Source organism: Planococcus citri, chromosome 1 (genome assembly GCF_950023065.1).
Source record: "Planococcus citri chromosome 1, ihPlaCitr1.1, whole genome shotgun sequence".
Classification (NCBI taxonomy): Eukaryota; Metazoa; Arthropoda; class Insecta; order Hemiptera; family Pseudococcidae; genus Planococcus; species Planococcus citri.
Window position 1 is genome coordinate 76,741,335 of NC_088677.1, and position 19,804 is coordinate 76,761,138.

A 19,804-nucleotide genomic window follows, 5' to 3' on the forward strand; every position below is an offset into this window, starting at 1 on the left:
CGAAAATTTGACTAGAAAAAAATTGGAATCAACTCGATTTTGCAGTTAAAAGATACCAGATAACGCTAAGTTCAAAATAGATCATGATGGAAAATTATGTTGGATTTATTTTTTTTTGCCAAATGTAAAGTCTTTACGCAGACAAACCTTTGAAACCATTCTAAATCAATTCGGGGGAGAGGGATAGAATATATACCAAAATTCGGCTTTCTAGGTCACTTTGGTTACAATTTTTTTTTTTACAATTTTTTTTTTTACAATTCTGCCAAAAAAAATGATACTTGCCTATTGACGATTTCAACAAATAATACCTACTGAAACTTTATTTGCTATCAACTTTGACCAAAAAAAAAAAACAGGAACTCCTTAACAATTTTGTCAGAAAATTTGACTATCTCACGATAAAAAAAAAAAATTGGAACAATTTGATAATGCTTACAAAAATAAGACTGACAATTTTGATGAAAAACGTGAGTTTTTTTTGGCAATTTCCTAGTTTCATTTAACAATTTTATTGAGATTAGGTACCCACTTTCTGAATGTCTAAGCTGAGGAAATGTAATTTTCGCACGGATAGGTCTGTTTTTCGTGCGTGAGGGGGGGGGGGTCCGAAATTTTTGAAAATTGTGCAACGTTGATCCACGTTGTCATGCTGACTTCTGAAAACTTGAAAAAAAAAATCGTATCAAGTATGTTTATGTCACACTGTTAAAAACTTTGAAAAAAAATCGTAATAATAAATTCTTCACATTATGCCAGATTCTTAAAAAGTTGAAAAAAGTATCTACTGTTCAAATTCGTAATATTTTGTCTGACTTAATTTTTTAAAACTTCGAAGCAAAATACAAAACTTTTTGTAAATACTCATCACTCAAAAAAATGTTGTTTAATTTATACCTCTCGAAATACTAATTTTTGGGAGTTTTGCCCTCGCTTTGCACGGGCCCGTTTGCTTTTCTCTTTTAATTTTGAATTTTTCTAAATAAAAAAATCATCATTCGAATACCATCGTTTTTATGCATCTTTGTAATACTGATTTCCGCTGATTTTCGAGAGCTTTTACTCTCGCTTCGCTTGGGTCCGTCTCCATTTTCTTTTCTTTTTTAATTTTGGATTTTTTAACAAAAAAAAAATCAACCGAATTCTATCGTTTTTATGTCACCTGGAATACTAATTTTTTAGATTTTTTGCCCTCGCTTTGCTTGGGCTCATAAGCTCATTTGCTTTTTTTTTCATTTTCAATTTTTCAACAACCCGGGGAAAAAAGTTCAAACTTGGCCATACATGATCATGTATGACGACTTCATACATGATCATACTAAAAAATTGTCCCCCACATGCTCATGTATGGATCATTTGTATGAAATTGCATGTTTTATATCATACATTTTATTCTATAATCTAGAAAAGTGTCTATAATCTGGAAAAATGTCTGAAATTCATTTATTCACATTTGTCTTGCATTCTTAGCACATCTTATGTACTTATACCATTCAGCAAATCATCCAATATATTTTATACTGACAATATTTTTATTATAAAAATTCATACATTCTCGAATTTAAAGTATGATCATACATGTTCATGTTAAAAAAAATCCCCGCATTTACACATGATCATGGTTACACTAAATCATACTTGATCATACATGATCATATATGACATGTATGATCATGTGGGGGACAATTTTGTAATATGAGCATGTATGGAAACTTCGGTTTATGTATGATCATGTATGCTCGAGTTCATCCACCATACATGATCATGTATGGCCAAGTTTGAACTTTTTTCCCCGGGAAGAAATAACTATTCGAATTTCAAAATTTTGAAGCAAATACGAGTATAATAATATGAAATATTTACATTCGAAATTGAAGAATTAGAGTTGAATTTGGTTTTGAGCGAACATGATGTGATATATTTTTATCAAATTTTAAACTTGATAAGGAGAAAATGAAACGAAAAATTGAAGTGAAACGTTATTCATAATTTCTCAATTTTTGGCGTCTACTTGTTCAAATAATATCACAAAATGTTTGAAGACCTCATTTTTTACAAAAATTTGGCTAAAAACTTGAACGTAAATTTTGATACCCTCCCCCCCCACACAAACATACACCTGCTGAAAGTCCTGCTAAAAGTCCTATGTATACTCAAGTCCTGCGGGTAGATTTTTTAAAACAAAAGGGTGACGAGTTATTTCGATTTTTCAATTTTTATTATTTTTAATTAGTGACAAATTCATCCCCAAGGTGATACACGCAGATCGCGGCGACTTATCCACCATAAGGCGTCATATAAGGTATAGATAGTAGATCGTTGACAAAAAAATTAGCTGCTGAAGCGAACAGGGTGCCGAATTTTTTTCCCAATTTTTATATTTTTTTCAGTGTATTTTTGTGATTTTTCGATATTCAAACTCCCATATCTTTTCACCTAGCAACTTCAGCAGCTAAAATTTTGACTCATGATATACTATTTGATGCTCTATCCGCCTGTGAAAAATTTTTTTCGATCGGCTTGTCACACCTTGGGTAGTTTCCTTGTTGGAAACAAAAATTACTCTTTTTCTGTGTTTGATTTGATATAAAATTTTTGGAAAATTGCATTTTTGTCTTTTGTTTCATTGTAACATTGGGGACTTCATACTGGCGGCATCGGCAGTTATTTGTAAAAATTTTACTGTGGGAATCGGGAATTCCTGTGAAAAAAGTTTCAACTTTTTATTTTTCATCATTTTTTAATCAACTGAGGAGGGGACCTCAGGCTCCACTCGCTGTTTTTCCTTAAAACTCAACTACCTACCAACATTACTTTGGTAGTGGGAGCCAAAAAAATTCAACAAATTTCCCACAAGCATGAATAATAACCACCCTGAGACAAATCTCACCTCTAAGAGCAATATAATAAAATTAGCGCTAAGTATAATGCATACGAAAATAATGATTTCTCCGGGTGCTTGGGACTTTGGATGACTAGGTAGACTCTCGATCAGCTGAGCTTCCAGACATAGGAAATACCCTACGATGCAGTCATGTGGGTGAATATTGTGTTAAACTGTTATACAGACCAATACCGACCTATACAGCATTTATACATTATCTGCAGGATCGAAATCAAAGACGTGTAGAGGGTTGAAGGGTAATAGTAAAACGGAAACCAGTTCTTGTGCAGTGAGCATCGAGCAATCATGTATCCAGTTTGTGTATAGTGCGAGTGTGTGTGTACTAGGAGAACATTTTCTAAATGTCCCTATCAGTTGTTTCAGGTATAAGAATAGTTACTGGGAGAACAATACATTTTTTTTTCGGTGGACAAAAAAACACTATGCGCCACTGGTTCGAGATTACAAGTCATTCATATACCTAATGATTCTGTTGCACATTATAGTGACGTAGATGTATCAGTATTGTAAATGTAGTTCCATTTCAAAGATTGTGGAAGTTGAGGAAGGGACGTAGCTCTGGAGGGGCTGAGTAAGTGTAAAATAAAATCTGACGCAATATCTGTGCACTGTGCTTAGGGAGTTCAAACTACCTATATGAAGATGACTTCAATAGTCAATATCCTCAAAGTAACTTTATTTCAAAAATAGTAAAAATTGAAGGGGGGCTGCACAAGTGTAGCAGAAAATCTGACATTATATTCGTGCTCAGCAGTATCAAATCATGCGGAAACGACAACATAAACATATTCTCATTAATAGTTAATTCTCTCAGAATTCTCATTTCACCCCCTGTACAAGTTTTTTTCAATTTTTCAGCATGACGTACCAAAAAAAAAATTGAACTCCGCTCGGACTTGTTTGCTTTTCATTTTCAGAATTGAAATTTTTCAAAACCGGTCATTTCAATTATAAAATTTTGATCTAAAAAAGTGAACAAATTTCTGAAAAACATCGTTTTTTTACCCCTCGAAATAAAAATTTTTAAAAGCTTTTGCTCTCGCTTTGCTCGAGTCGATTTTTATCTGTTTTCTAAACCAAAAAAATCTATTTTTGAAACTTCCATAAAGTTAAAAACAAATAACAATTTTTTATAAGCCTTACTGCGAATTACGAGTATGTAAATTCGCAGAATTGTTATTTCATCCTTTATTTCAGTTAAAAGTTGAGCAAAATTTTGGAAAAAATCAGTTGAAAAATTTTTCGTTTCTCCTTGTACTCTTAATAGCACAAAAATGCATACAAAATTAATATAGAAAGGAAATCATCAGTTGAAATGAGAGCAAAAATTCATTTTTGAAAATTTTGGTATTCTATTCTGCTTTTAAAGTTTTAATACCATGTTTCAAATTTTCATATTTATGGTCATAAATTTTTTTTTTGATCTTCCGAGGGTCCAAGAAAAAAGTAAAAATTCAAAGTTAGGATTTTTACTTCAAAGTACAAGAAAAAAATTGCTAATTTTTATATTCAATAATTTTTCTGTCACATCAAGCTAAGGGCGCCGCCGCTGCCTACAAATTTTTAGGAAATAGGCTACCGCCGAAAATTGAATTGTTTGTAGGCGCGCCGCCGACAAAAAGCTTGTCGGCGTGCAGAACTACGTATAGGCCTATCTTACAGTAAAAAGAACAAGGATTACGAATAATGTTGTCGTAGCACCACAAGCGATGTTACCTTATTTTTTGTAGGACCCTCCTATGTAGAAGAAACCTCCTCCAAAACGCAGAGCTAAATGCATAAGATATGAACAGGAGAAAAGGATAGTACATAATGCATGCATAATTGCCTGAGTATTTGATAAGAAAGCGCATATGCTGATATATAGTGCATAGAAGCATAAGAAAAATACTGCAATCACGCATGCATTCATACCTATGCATAAATTCCCTAATGAAACGTATGCTGAACTACATGCACTTTTGTCTGCAAAGTGTTTTGGCAGATGCGCATTGCGTATATACAGAGAAAAGTGTATGCCTTAACGCAGGAGTAAACTACTTGTTAAAACGCACGCGTGTACAGTCAGTAGAAACGCATAGGTTCACGCATGCTGTAATGCTGAAGGAAATGCCTGGTTGCATACGCACAGAGTAAACGCTTAGGCGTGGCAATGCGGAAACCCGCTCACTAACGCCACAAAAGTCTCTTTTTACGCATACCCTATGCGTTTCTCATGGGAAACGTATACATTTACGCACCTTCGCACATTTCACGGGGATCGCTGACAGCCAAACCATTAAGTAGACTGTAAAGTACCATGGTGACTAAGAAGCTGAAAAGTATAAACAACACGTGGCCATAACTGAAACTCGAACCAAGCGGTAGATTAGAAGCCTCAAATTCGCCTGTCATCATGATAATCGATTTGAAAAATGACATTGGCAGGTTTCGCCACGAATGCATCGAATTTTCGGTCGTTCCATCAGTAGCATTGACGTTGGCTTGATTCTCCAACGATGCGTGTCCGCTGTTTTTATTTCTGAATAAAATGAAGAAGCTGTATGCGAAAGATGCGATCAGAATCGAGTATAAGAGGAGAAATTTGGCAAAATTCAACGCCACCGTTTTGAACATTTCTATGTAGATTGAGAGTGACGGTAGCTTACCGAGTACTAATATAAACCCAATCCATGACGTTAGAATAGCGCTTGCGGCTGGATGCGTACTCGATTCAGTGTACGGTTATAGTGAAGCCAAGCAGAGCAGAGCCAAGCAAAGTCGCCTAGCTAGAAACACGGAAAAAAGGTGGAAGGACGAGCCAAGCAGAGCCGCGCTTTAAAGAATAGCGATTGCCATTCTTGAAAGCGTGGCTATGCGTTGGTGAAAGGTCTCGTCAACCTTTTTATCCATGTTTCAACGTTAGTGACTTTGCTTGGCTCTGCTCTGCTTGGCTTCACTATAACCGTACACTCATTCGCGAAGAAAATACCAATCACCACGATTGTCGTCACTTCCAACCAATTTTCTAATATACCGATGTACCGTCGATTTGAAACAGATAATTGGCACAGATCTCGTAAAATAAGTATTATGTAAAGCAGCAATGTTAATAGCTTCATCCACAATGATACGTCGCATGGAATCGAAGATGCACCGTGATTGGTTGCTAATGGAAGACAGTCTTGAATTAGGAAAATATACGCGTTCAGAACCAAACAAAATGACAAGTAGAATGCCAAATTGATGTAATAATATTTTTTAACCAGGCACCATTTCACATAGAGCAAGCTTTTTGTAAGCGGATGTTTGTATAGTTTTCTCATTTCGGTTACTGATTCGAATTGAGCGAAGAAATTACCTTTGCTTTTGGTAGCAATGGAATATAGGTCTAGTTGTGTGAATATTTGGTAGCAAAAGATTATCGGGTTACACAAAGTATCCTTCTTCAAATTTCTTGATGTACTAGAACCAATGCACTCATCGAAATACCTTTCTAGGATTGTAGCTGAAATCGAAGTCAAGATAGATTGATCCTTCGGGTACAGTTTGGCGCCTGCCCTAAGAAGTAACTTGACGGCGAATTCGTTGTTGAATTTCAACGCATAATGAAGAGCAGTCTTATTGCTTTTGTCTGTGTATTCTATATCTAGTCTGTAACGTTCTATAATTAATTTATCTCTACTGTAATGATCATGCACTTTTAGAATTAATTCCAGGATTTTACGATGACTGTCAGTTGACGTTGATAAACTGTCATACTGCTTAATTTGCATACCGTGTAACACTTGATGCAAAACTGATCCACTTCCTAATGCATTTTGCAGTTCAACTTTGGCTATGATGAAGAGTTTTTCGAGTATTTCGTAGTGACCCTTGAACGCGGCCACCATTATCGGCGTCACATTTTGTCCAAATCCACTGCAATATTGAATACTTTCATTCAGTTGGACGTTTTTTCTCAACAACGCTTCTACCACGTCGATGTAATTGCGTTCGCATGCCAAATGTAAGTACGTGTACTTTGCATCTGCGAATGGTTTTTCATTCAGTAGTTCTGTGTCAACTTGGGCGATTTGCCTCACAAATAATTCTCGAGCACCGTTTCTTAGGGATGCGTACAATATCTCTGGGAAATCGCTCGGTGATCGTATTGGGAGCTCTGCTTCTAGCTGCGGATATTTTTGCAATATCATTTCCCGACAACTAAAAACACGTCCCTGAGAGTCCGTTTGAAATTCCATATCAACGTCGAAGTATTTGATGAACACCCGAACTGCATCGATGCTTCCTTGGAGCAGAATCAGGTGTTTATCTACTGGATGATCCCTGAACCATAAATTATTGAACTTGTCCAGATATTCAGAATATGATTTGCGTGTATTTACATAATAGGAGTGAGCTAGAAGTTCAATGGCTTCGATGTCGTTTTCTTCAACAGCTATTTTCATGATATTAGCACTGGTATTTTGATTTCCTGATTTGGGTGAGCAGAATACAGCTTGCCAGAAAGTGAACCAAAAATGTTGGTATTTGAAAATTTCATGTAAGTTGAATTTACCAGTTTTCTCATCCTTGTGCCAAAGTTTGGCACCGTTTTCTATTAGTAGTTGAACGTATTTCTTGTTCTCATGGGATCTGCAGACCAAATCTAATAACGTTCCATTATCTGGCTCTCCGTAAAAATAATCGACGTCTACGTCCCAACACTGTAACAGTTTTTCGAAATCTTCAATTCTGCCCTCCTTGAACGCAGACAGTAGCTTTTCTTGATTCGTCATTTTCTTAAGAATCGATCACAGATTACTATGAAACTGATTTTACGTTACACAAAAAGAACTATAACGACAAGACATGCACTATTACATTTCCAGTACGCGATCACATCAAAACTACATACAAATAGAAAACTACAAAATGCGATTCAGGATGGATGATATGCGCCTACGTTGCTGCACATATTTTACTTTAATTTGAAAGGATGCTGAAATCTCACGTTTCCTGTAGCTTGGTGTTTTTACATGTGAGTTTCCGTTTTGTTTTACGTCAATCGACTACTAAAACGGTAAAACCATATCTACAAAAATCAGTTATCATGAAAAATGTCGGTGAAAGAACCATATCATAGAGTGAGAGAGACGATTTGCAAAATTTAAGGCGAGATTATGACGGTAGCATTCTGTTGATAATAATGGATTAATACATATTTCAAAAAGTGAAACGCACCAAAATTGCCACCTTATTATTATTTTTTTTAAAATAATTGTGTGATAAAGCCATATTATGTGTGTTGGGGCGAATCGCCAAGAAAATAAAAGTCACTTTGACTAAATTCAGCAGAAACCTGAAAGCTTCTCTCGTGCTCCATTGAAATTATCTTTCAAAAACTACAATCATTAGTAATTTTTCCGTAAGAGCGAGATTTATTGACAATTTTCGACAAAAAGCAGGACTTTGAAAATTTCCAACGGATGTATTGACAAAAAACTATGAATTTTTGCAATTTTTGTCGAAAAAATGAGATTTTTCGGTAATGTTTCTGTCACGAGTGGTATTTGTAGATGATTTTAGGAGGGAAAAATTCAGAATTTTCGGAATTTTCTGCAAAAAAGCTACAATTTTTATCAATTTACATAATTAAAAATCCGGGACCTTTCGACAATTTTGACAGAAGTCGAGATTTTTTGCTATTTTTGACAGAAAGTTCTCGTACTTTGAAAACTTCAGCAAAAGGTTGGGCTTTGCAACCATAACGCTGAAGAAGCACTGAAGCCAACAATTGAAAAACCAACTCAGGCAGCTGAAAATTCGGTTCAGCGGCATAAATGACATGCTCGTTCAGTAGCCCAAGCCAAATTTCTCCTCGATCGGAGTAAACGAGTTGTAAAAGGTTCCCTTCTTAGAAGGTTGAAACTCTCCGAAAACACTTTCTTTGTCATCAAGTTGATACACTTCTTAAAATTCAAATTATCTGCTCATTCCAAGTGAAAACCATGAAAAATTACACTCCGATATATCATACTATCAACGAATTATCTCTCTTAAAAAATTCTAAAAACACGTCTCTAGTTACCGCAAAAGCAATGGGAGGGGGGGAGCTGACAACAGAAGCGTTGTTTGTTAAACGGAAAGCTCCGAAAAGGAAGTTCGTTATCTACTTACCATTAGTCAGTTGACGCCGTTTGCAAAAATTATCAAATCGGAGATCAAAAAATAGAAATAGCACCAACATGGGATAAATTTGACGCGACCGACGATGACTATTGACTATGACGCAAACGAAGCAAAGGAGAAAGTTTTGAAAATTCATTGATCAAAAACTAAAATAGCATTATTTTTTATACAAAAAGTCAGTTTTGTTAGTTCTTGACAGTTTCCAAATTCAGGCAGTAATTTTCTTTGGGCTGACTTCAATTTTAATTAGTCTGATTTTCCTTAGAATAAAGGTAAATAAAGCTTATATTATGGTACATATATCCAGGGTTGATGGTGGAACTACTCAAAATACCCATTTTAGGATCCCAAAACGTTTATAGATTTGATGGATGTCGGTAGAGGACCCTGTTCAAAGACAGCGCACTTTTCTTTCAAATTTTATTTCTTCGCATGTATGAGACCAAAATGGGGAAGAAATTGATGGAAGGTCAATCACACTGCAGTCTACTAGCTATCGCCGAAGTTTTGTAGTATTTGCTCGCAAACACCTTCAGTAATAATAAAATTGTGAAGACAGTCAAATGCGCCATAAAGGAGAATCGATAAAAGACCCCAATATACAGAATCAGCCAAAATTTGAGGTACTGAAAATTATTTTTCGACTTTTGGCGAATTTTTCACGAATCTATTGACATTACATCCCAGCAGATGTGAAGCCTCCAGTGAAAATAGGCTTTTCTCCACTTCTCCAGAGATTTCAAATCACCCCAGAAAGAGTTGTAATCAACTTCGGCCGCTAAAAATTTATTACTATTATACTCAACGTTTAAAATCGATTATAGGAACGATGAATCGCGAATCTTAGGTACCTAATGAATTGAAAAGTGTAAATATCTTTTTACAAGTAGAAAATTCTTAAATTTTAAAAAATTTCAATGCAGAAAAATTTACGACATTGCTTTTTTTTTCAATTTGAGATTTGAAAACACAACGAAAAACAAATTTCAAAAACGACGCGATGTAGGTGACACAATACATTTTCTAATCAGTTTCCAACTTGAAAAGCAAGAGAAATGAAACAAAACGTACTTTTGCATTCGTTTCATAAATGTATAATTCGTATGTAGAATAAATTACAAATACATTAAAACATCTTGAATTATATCGAAAATTAACGGAAATATGAACTGTGTACCTAACCTACGTGTAATTTAATGCTATGAAAAACAAACTGGTATACCTATGTGTACCCAGACCTACTTGAATGAGGATAATTTTACTAAAAAGTACACATAATAAATGTACTTATCTGGATAAAATGTAACTTATTTTATTAACAATAAAGCGAATTTTCATTCATTCATACGCTTACCTAATTCCCTAATTAAAAATTAATCTTTATTCTTCAGGAAATTAACTTCCTGCAAAACAAACTCGAGTAATTTATGCATCTTGTCAAATCGTTGATCAACATTTTGCAATAATTTTTCATCGCGTGCTACATTTTTAGCGTCGATTTCAAGTTTTAAATCGCTTATTTTCTCGTCGAGTAATTTATTCATCATTTTGTCAGATCGTTGATCAACATTTTGCAATAATTTTTCATCGTGTGCAGAAATTTTAGAGTCGACTTCAAGTTTCAGACTGCGTATTTGCTCGCAAACGGATTGATGTTCGGAATCGGATGGGTTGTTTTTTGCGACATCTGTCAACGAATTTTCATTTTCATTTTTGGCCAGTTTGGATTGTTCTCGTTTCTCCACAATTTCTTCGGCATGTCTTACAATGGTGGACGGCATTTTGCCAAAATGCTGACCTTCAATTTCAATTCTATTATTTTTCGTTGGGTATACACAAACCAGATTTGTTTCATCAAAGAGTACCTTGTAGAATAATTTGTTGCGCAAAAATGCATAAACCTTTCTACATTTGAAAGCAGGGTGGAATTGAATGCTAAGGCCTAGGCGTTCTATATCCGAGATAATTTTTGCTCTAGATATCAAAGCAACTAATTCAGCGTCCTCCATGATGCCGCGCGTATCGCTGACGGCCAAACCATTAAGTAGATTGTAAAGTACCATAGAGATTAAAAAGACGAAAAGTATGAGAAACACGTGGCCACAACTAAAATTTGAATCAAGCGGTAAAGTAGAAGCTTCAAATTCGCCTGTCATCATAATAATCGATTTGATGAACGACATTTGCAGGTCTTGCCACGAATTCACCGAATTTTCATTCGTCCGATCTATGGCATCGACGTTAGTTTGATTCTGCGACGATGCGCGTCCGCTGATTTTATTTCTAAATAAAATGAAGAAGCTGTATGCGAAAGATGCGACTAAAATCGAGTATAAAAGCAGTAATTTAGCAAAATTCGACGCCACCGTTTTGAACATTTCTATGTAGATTGAGAGTGACGGTAGCTTACCGAGTAATAATATTAACCCGATCCACGATATCAGAATAGCGATTGCGGCTGAATGCGTGTTGGAGTCATCCGCGAAGAGAAAACCAACCACCACGATCGTCGTGATTTCTAACCAGTTTTCTGGTATACCGAAATACCTTCGAATTGAAACAGAAAATTGGAACAGTTCTCGTAAAATAAGTACGATGTAAAGCAGCAATGTTATTGCCCACATCCACAATGATACGTCACATAGAATCGGAGATGCATCACGATTAATTGCTCTATCAGTTGATCCTGAGCCGGTTGAACCGTTAGAATTGGTCGACGATGTTACACACTGTTGAATTTGGAAAATATACGTGCTTAAACTTAAACAAAATAATAAATAGAATGTCAGATAAATGTAGTAATATTTTCTAACGAGACGCCATTTCAAATAGAGCAAGCTTTTTGTGAGCGGATGCGCGAATAGTTTTCTGAACTCGATTATTGGTTCGAATCGAGTAAAGATATTCTTTTTTCGTTTGGTAGCAATGAGTAGGTCTAGTTGTGAGAATATTCCGTAGCGAAATATTATTGAGCTTTCCTTATGATCTCGGGTCGATGGAAATTCTCTACTTGAAAGAATGCAGTCATCGAAATAGCCTTCTACGATTTTAGCTGAAATCCAAGTCAAGACAGCCCCATCCTTTGGGTACAGTGTGGCCCCTGCGTCAAGAAGTAACTTGATGGCAAATTCGTTGTTGTATTTTAACGCGTAATGAAGAGCTGTATTATTGTTTTCGTCTGTGTAATCACTATCTAGAAAGAAAGGGTACCCAAGTCCCAGAGGATGAAATGGAGTGTTGCCGGGCAGTTGGTGTTCAAGGTATTCCAGTATCTTACGGTGACCATCAATTGAGCAATTGCGATTCTGCATAAAATGCATACCGTGCACGATTGAATGAAAAACTGATCCACTTCCTCCGTCACTTTCCAGCTGAACTGCAGGTGCTTCTGCAAGTAGTTTCTTGAATATTTTGCAGTGACCCTTGAAAGCAGCCAGCATTATTGGCGTCACATTTTGTGCAGATTCATCGAAATATGCAAGCTCATTCAGGTGAACCCATTTTTTCAACAATGCATCCACCACGCCAATATAATTGCGTTCGCATGCTACATGTACATACGTAAACATAGACTCTTTTTGTTTACCTTCATTCAGAATTTCTGCATTAATCTCGGCTATTCGTCTGACAAATAATTCAGGATGACCTTTTTCTAAATAAAAAAATAAACTTTCATGGAGCTTGCCTAGTGATTGTGTTGGCAGGTCTACTTCCAGCTCCGGATACTTTTGTAATATTACTTCGCGACAACTAAAAACGCGTCCCAGAGAATCCGTTTGTAATTCCATGTCCACGTCGAAGTACTTGATGAACAGCCGAACTGCATCAATGCTTCCTTGGAGCAGAATCAGGTGTATATCGAGTGGATGCTCACGAAACCATTTAATGAACTTGGACTTACTATTATTTTCCTTTGAATATGATTGGGGTACTCCTACAGAATAGGAGTGGGCTAGAAGCTCAATGGCCTCTAGGTCGTTTTCTTCAACAGCCATTTCCATAACATTGGCATTTACACGTCCATAATAATCGGATGAGCGGTATACAGCGCGCCAGAAAATGCTCCACAAATCTTGGTTTTTTAAAATTTCATGTAACTTAAATTTACCAGTTTTCTCATCCTTGTGCCAAACTTTGGCACCTTCTTCTAGTAGTAGTTTAACGTATTTCTTCTTTTCCTGGGATCTGCAGGCCAAATCTAATAACGTTCCATTATCTGGTTCTCCATAAAAATAATCAACCTCTACGTCCTTGCGATATCTCACGAGGTTTTTGAATTGAATAATTCTTTCGTTCTTGAACGCAGACAGCAGCTCTTCTTGATTCGTCATTTTCTTAAGAATTGATCACAGATCACTATGAAACTAATACATTGCACGAAAAGAACGAACGACTAGACATGCACGATTACATTCACAGCACGCGATCACATCAAAACTACATACAAATAGAACACCACAAAATGCAATTCATGATCGATGATATGCGCCAACGTTGCTGCATATTTTACTTCAATTTGAAAGGATGCTGTTATCTAACGTTTCCTGTAGCCCGGTGGTTTAAATGTGAGTTTCCATTTTGTTTTGCGTCAATCGATTACTAAAACGGTAAAACCATATCAACGAAAATCACATCAGTTATCATGAAGAATGTCGCGATCGAACCTTCATAGAGTTGAGAGAGATTACCTTATTTGCAAAATTTGGGGCCAAATGATGATGGTAAAATTTTGTTGATAATAATGGATTAACCCTTAAAGACCCAGGCTAATCCTGAGATGTTGGGTGAAAATGCTTTCAATTTCCTGAATTAGATCATCACAAGCATCACTTTAACCCACAGTTTGCCCCCCAGCCCCTTAAAGCCGTCTCGTAAAAGCCGTACCGATTTATTTAATTTTCCTTGAAAACCGAGAAAGCAAAAACCCCAATGAGGTCAATCATGGAACTGAATGATATAGTATCATTAGGTGTACTGAATGAGTGAAAGCATATCCCCAAAGAACACCCCACCCCTTTTTGGGGGTCAAATTTTCAAAAAAGTTGGGATAAAAAAATTGGACCCATGCTCCATTTTTGGATAAACATATTGATGGTAGACCCTTCACAAAATGAAATCATGAAAGGTGTGAAAATGGTGGACCAGAGCGATTTTTTGAAAATTTGATTCACTTGTCTCGATAAAAACCCGAAAAAACAGAGCATGAATACCATTCATGAAGAAGTCACTATCCCTCCCCGATCATTGATAGTGTAGTTCAACATCATGAAATAACATGATTGGAAACAACAAATTCTGCTCAAGCAATTTTCAAGATGTACAACTTCACTATCAATGATCGGGGAGGGATAGTGACTTCTTCATGAATGCTTCAACATTATGAAATGCCAGAAACAGCTGCAATTTGACAGTGTAAAGCTTTTCAAAGTGGTAGATAACCCTATTTCGATACTTCTGCAGAAAAACAATCGTACCACTAACCTTTTGCGGGATGTAATTATTTGTTGACAAATATGGAGAAAGAATATCAACTTCAGCAGGAATTTCTCAAAACATTCAAAAGTTCAGAGTTGTGGTTGAACAACAGTTGAAAGCTTTTTACTGAATCTCAAATCCCCTGAATCCTGTAGTCATAAGCTAGACACAATCTCACCGACAACTTCTGCTCGTGCAATTTTCATGATGTAGAACTACATTATCTATGATCGAGGAGGGATAGTGACTTCTTCATGAATGCTTGAACATTATGAAATGCCAGGGCGTGCTGCAATTTGACTGTGTAAAGCTTTTCAAAGTGGTAGATAAACCTATTTCGATATTTCTGCAGAAAAACAATCGTACTGCTAACCTTTGTAGGATGTAACTATTTGGTGACAAATATCGAGAAAGAATATCCACGGAGTGATAAACAGATTTGATGGGTGGATTGTAGATTATCTGAACTTATGTGCTGTTAAAAGCATCTGTGTTCCTTTCAATTCTTGTTTCTGTCATTTCAAGCCTACTTGATAATATTTCCCATATTATGTACTTTGCGTATTCATGCTCTGTTTTTTCGGGTTTTTATCGAGACAAGCGAATCAATTTTTCAAAAAATCGCTCTGGTCCACCATTTTCACACCTTTCATGATTTCATTTTGTGAAGGGTCTACCATCAATATGTTTATCCAAAAATGGAGCATGGGTCCAATTTTTTTATCCCAACTTTTTTGAAAATTTGACCCCCAAAAAGGGGTGGGGTGTTCTTTGGGGATATGCTTTCACTCATTCAGTACACCTAATGATACTATATCATTCAGTTCCATGATTGACCTCATTGGGGTTTTTGCTTTCTCGGTTTTCAAGGAAAATTAAATAAATCGGTACGGCTTTTACAAGACGGCTTTAAGGGGCTGGGGGGCAAACTGTGGGTTAAAGTGATGCTTGTGATGATCTAATTCAGGAAATTGAAAGCATTTTCACCCAACATCTCATGATTAGCCTGGGTCTTTAAGGGTTAATACATACCTACTTATTCCAAAGGTGAAATGCTCAAAAGTTGCCACCTCAAGTTTTTTTTTTTCAGATAAAATAATAGTTATACAGGGTGTTTGGTAACTCGGTAAGTAAGTGGATTCATATTTACGAGTACATTTAGCGGGTACGACTTTCAAGAGAGAAAACAGAGAAAAACATGTTCTTGACCTTGGGAATGGGTAGTACTTTGGAGAATAAACAAATCTTATTATTATGAATTTTTTATATGTACTTGTTTCTTATCAAATATTTCTGACCCCTTCAATTTCAAAGTTGAGCGAAAATTCATGACATATTTGTTTATTTTCCAAAGAACCACCCAATCCCAAGGTCAAAAATGCGTTTTTCGATTTTTTTTTTCAAAGTTCGGTTGCCCCTTAAAATTTAAAAATTTGCAACTTGTCCATTTAACGTTTTTTTCAAGTCGTACCCGGTTATATCCAAATCTGATGTTTTGACATCCATTCACCAAACACCCATACGGGACGAATCGCAAAAAAAGTCGGCCAATGTTGACCAAATTCAGAAGAAACCTGAAAGCTTCTCTCATGCTCCATTGAAATTATAGACAATCTTTCTCAAACGACAACCTTTAACAACTTTTCTGGAAAAGCGAGAATTATATGTAGGTATGTATTGACAATTTTTGACAAAAAGCAAGACATTGAAAATTTCTGGAGAATTATTGACAAAAAAATTATGCATTTTTGCAATTTCTGTTCAAAAAGCGAGATTTGGTAATTTCTGTCAAAAAAGGAATTTTCAGGTAACTTTAGGGGGGAGAGGGGATTGAGGATTTTCGGAATTTTCTGCAAAAAAACTACAATTTTCACCAGTTTACATAAAAAACCGGGACCATTTGAAAATTTTAACAGAAAGCGAGATTTTTTACTTTTTTTGACAGAAAGCTATAGTTTGGCAACTGTACCATAAAGCTGGGTTTTGCAACCGTAACGCCGAAAAGGCAGTGTAGCCAGTTACAAAAAAATAAACATGCACACCAGCTCTGAAAATTATCCAAAAATTGAAAAATCAACTCGAGCAGCTGAAAATTTGGTTCCGAGGTCTGGATGACATGCTCTTTCAGTAGCCCAAGCCAAATTTCACCTCGATCGGAGTAGACGAGTTGTAGGTTGAAACTCCCCGAAAAACACTTTCTTTGTCATCATTATAGATTCAATTCTTAAAATTCAAATTTTTTGCTCATATCCCAAAATTTTAAAACCATGAAAATATTTCATACCGATACATTAACTATCAATGAATTATCTCTCTTGAAAAATTCTAAAACACGTAATTTAGTCACCTCAAATGTAATTGGAGGGAGGGGGGCTGGAATCAGAAGCGTTGTTCGTCAAACCGAAAGCTCCGAAAAGGAAGTTCGTTATCTACTTACGTTAGTCAAATGACGCCATTAGTAACAAATTATCAAATTCGAGAGCAAAAAAATGAAAATAGCACCAACGGGGGGAAAATATGACGCGACAGCGACGATGACGTCTTTTTCGTCCGAATGTATCATTACTTCGATCATATCACTACATATTGCATATCACGTTCAATGTTTCCATTCCAGTCTCATTAACATTCGTGCTCGTAATCGATGTTAGATTCGTTTTTCTAGTGTAATACTTTCCCTCCCTCTCGACAATGACCAGTACTCGATGTATTCGATCAAAACCAAAAATCAATCAAACCGCACTCCTGTCAGCGTTCAAGGAACGAAGCCTAGACGAATTCGAAAACCTCGTCGAAGGACCTTACATAAACATCGATCATTTCTACGGAGACCCGGATAACGGTACGTTATTAGACTTATCCTGTCGATCCACCGGTTACAGCCAATACATAGAAATCCTCAAAACTAAAAATGCCTCGGGATGGCTTCAAAATAAAATCACCTCTAAATACCCCATACTTACAAGAAGCAATTGAGAATTCAGATACAGACACTCTCCAGATCCTAGTTCAAAGCTGGCCATGGCCCATCCATCAACCGGACGAATACGATAATAATGTTCTACACACGGCTATCAAAAGAAACGACATCGAATTGGTGAGAGCTTTACTCAAACGTCGTAATTTATGGCAAAAATCTACAACCGATACAAATACTCAACAGATTAATCCTTCAGCTTTACATCTCGCACTGCAGAAGGGTAACGTAGAAATAGCCAAGATATTAATCGAATGTGCAGAATCTTACATCGATCTAGATTTTCAAAAAGATCCTCAAGGTCTTACTTGTCGTCAAATTATCCATCGGCAATACCCTCGTCTAGTCGAATTGCTCCGGACACGATCGATCAGCTGCACCGAGCAAATTTTATTCTCGACGTTGAAACGAGGTGAAACAGACCTCTTTATAAATCAAGCCAATCAAGTTAGTGCAGAAGTATTAAACGATGGATACTTGGGCGAGTAGTCGATATGCTTTTGGAACGTAAAGTCTACCCGAATAAAGCTGTCAAATGTGCAACTGATTCAAATCAGGAAACTCCCATAATGGTGGCAGCTCGCAAAGGTCACCACGACATTGTATTCAAATTATTAAATGACCCCAAAGTTGAGCTGCAATTTGAAGGAGTTGGATCTGTATTGCATTCAGTGGTAAGTGGCGCACTTCAATCGCAAAATAATAAATATGGCCTTCAGAAATGTTTCAACTTGCTATTGGATATCACTTCTTCAGAAGCAGACAGACTGGATATCAACTTCACAGACTCGACGAATTCTACCCCTCTTCATCTCGCCATCCAAAATGATACCGAATGGGCGATTAAATCACTCCTGCGAGCAGGAGCTCATTTGTATTTGAAAAATTCCGAAGGTAAGATTCCTCCAAGTTCGATTTAAACCCTCGATACTGGGAAGTTATATGGATAGCTGTATTTATTTATCAGAATCGACTAGTCGAATGTGTTTTGATTACAAAATGTTCATACAGACGAGTAAAAATCACATCCCAGTGAACGAGATGGAATTCCTGAGCATAATTCAAGATGTTCCTCAGCTCAGAAAACTACTCGATCATCCACTCTCGAAAAGTTTTCTTCACATGAAATGGAACCTCGTGAAAAAATATTACTTTTTGAACGTCTTCTTCTATTTGGTATTTTGTTCGGCTCTAAGTTTATATATTTTCCAAATCCATCACTGTCCATCGTCATCAATCAATTTTACTAGTTCTTCGACAATCAAAACTTCATATGGGCTGATTCCATGTGATTCGAGTTGGCTGAGATCATCGATCGTGCTGCTACATTTTCTATTCATTCTAAGAGAACTTGGTTACTTTCTCGTATTCCAGCAAAAGTACTTTAGATCAATGGAGAGCTGGTTGATGGTGATGGTGATCTTTATGGTGGGTATTTTTTGCCACCTCGATGGCATTTTGGTTCACCCAGCTTGGCTGGAAGTCGGCCTTATTTCAGCATTGTGGATTGGGTCGATGTTTTTATTGGGTAGACATCCGAGACTCTGGATCTACGCAGAGATATTCAAAAAACTGATACATATCTAATTTCATCAAATTCATCGTCCTGTATTTGATTCAAATAATGAAATCGTTAAACCTGCGAGTATCTTTGATCAAATCTATAGCCATAATAACCGGAGAATCCAAGGCATCTTCTAAACAGCTTGATTTGGATTTCAATCACACCAACGTGTTTTTTGGTTTTTTCGTATTTTTCGTCAACTTAGTACTAGATGCCGAATTAGATGCTCTGGCATCTCAAGTCGAATATCTTTCACGATTAGAACTGCTGGTCATGGTTAATCCTTTTCAGTTCTTTTTGGATTTTAAATGGAGTAAACGCTATCACTCATATATTGAAGAATTTGAACGTGTATATTTATCAATCTATCATAAAATGTACCGGAATAAGATTAAATTGCTTCGTGGAGTAGTTCCTAATACCTTTGTAGCTGTAGAGATGAACAATAATAGTGGGAAGTCGTCGTACTTGACGAAATTAGCTGATCAAATCTTGGAAAAACGAAATAAATCTAATTCTACTGATAAGATGGAAGAGAATTTGCTTACACAGAACTTGAAACAATACTCATCCAAGGGATTATCAGTCGATGAACTGGTTCAACAGTTTTTAGAGCACAATACGTGATTTAGAACTGAAGATGGAAGAGAAAATTGCCAAACGGGATGAAAAACTGTTGCAAATAGTTGACGAACGAATTGAAAATTTGTTCCAAAGAGTCGATAAACGA

General features: G+C 36.3%; 2 protein-coding genes across 2 annotated transcripts in view; both read right to left on the reverse strand.

Annotated features, from left to right (window-relative positions):
- The window catches only part of LOC135833529 (serine/threonine-protein kinase/endoribonuclease IRE1-like), a 328,041-nt gene that overhangs the window by 93,193 nt on the left and 215,044 nt on the right, over positions 1–19,804 (reverse strand). The gene's annotated exons all lie outside the window — the stretch shown is intronic.
- On the reverse strand, positions 10,234–13,498 carry LOC135833499 (transient receptor potential channel pyrexia-like). The gene has a single exon (XM_065347368.1). The coding sequence runs from the start codon at positions 13,387–13,389 to the stop codon at positions 10,432–10,434; it is 2,958 nt and encodes a 985-aa protein (XP_065203440.1). The 5' UTR covers positions 13,390–13,498; the 3' UTR covers positions 10,234–10,431.

Coding starts and splice junctions, on each gene's coding strand:
- LOC135833499 (XM_065347368.1), bottom strand. CDS start 13,389: ATGACGAATCAAGAAGAGCTGCTGTCTGCGTTCAAGAACGAAAGAATT.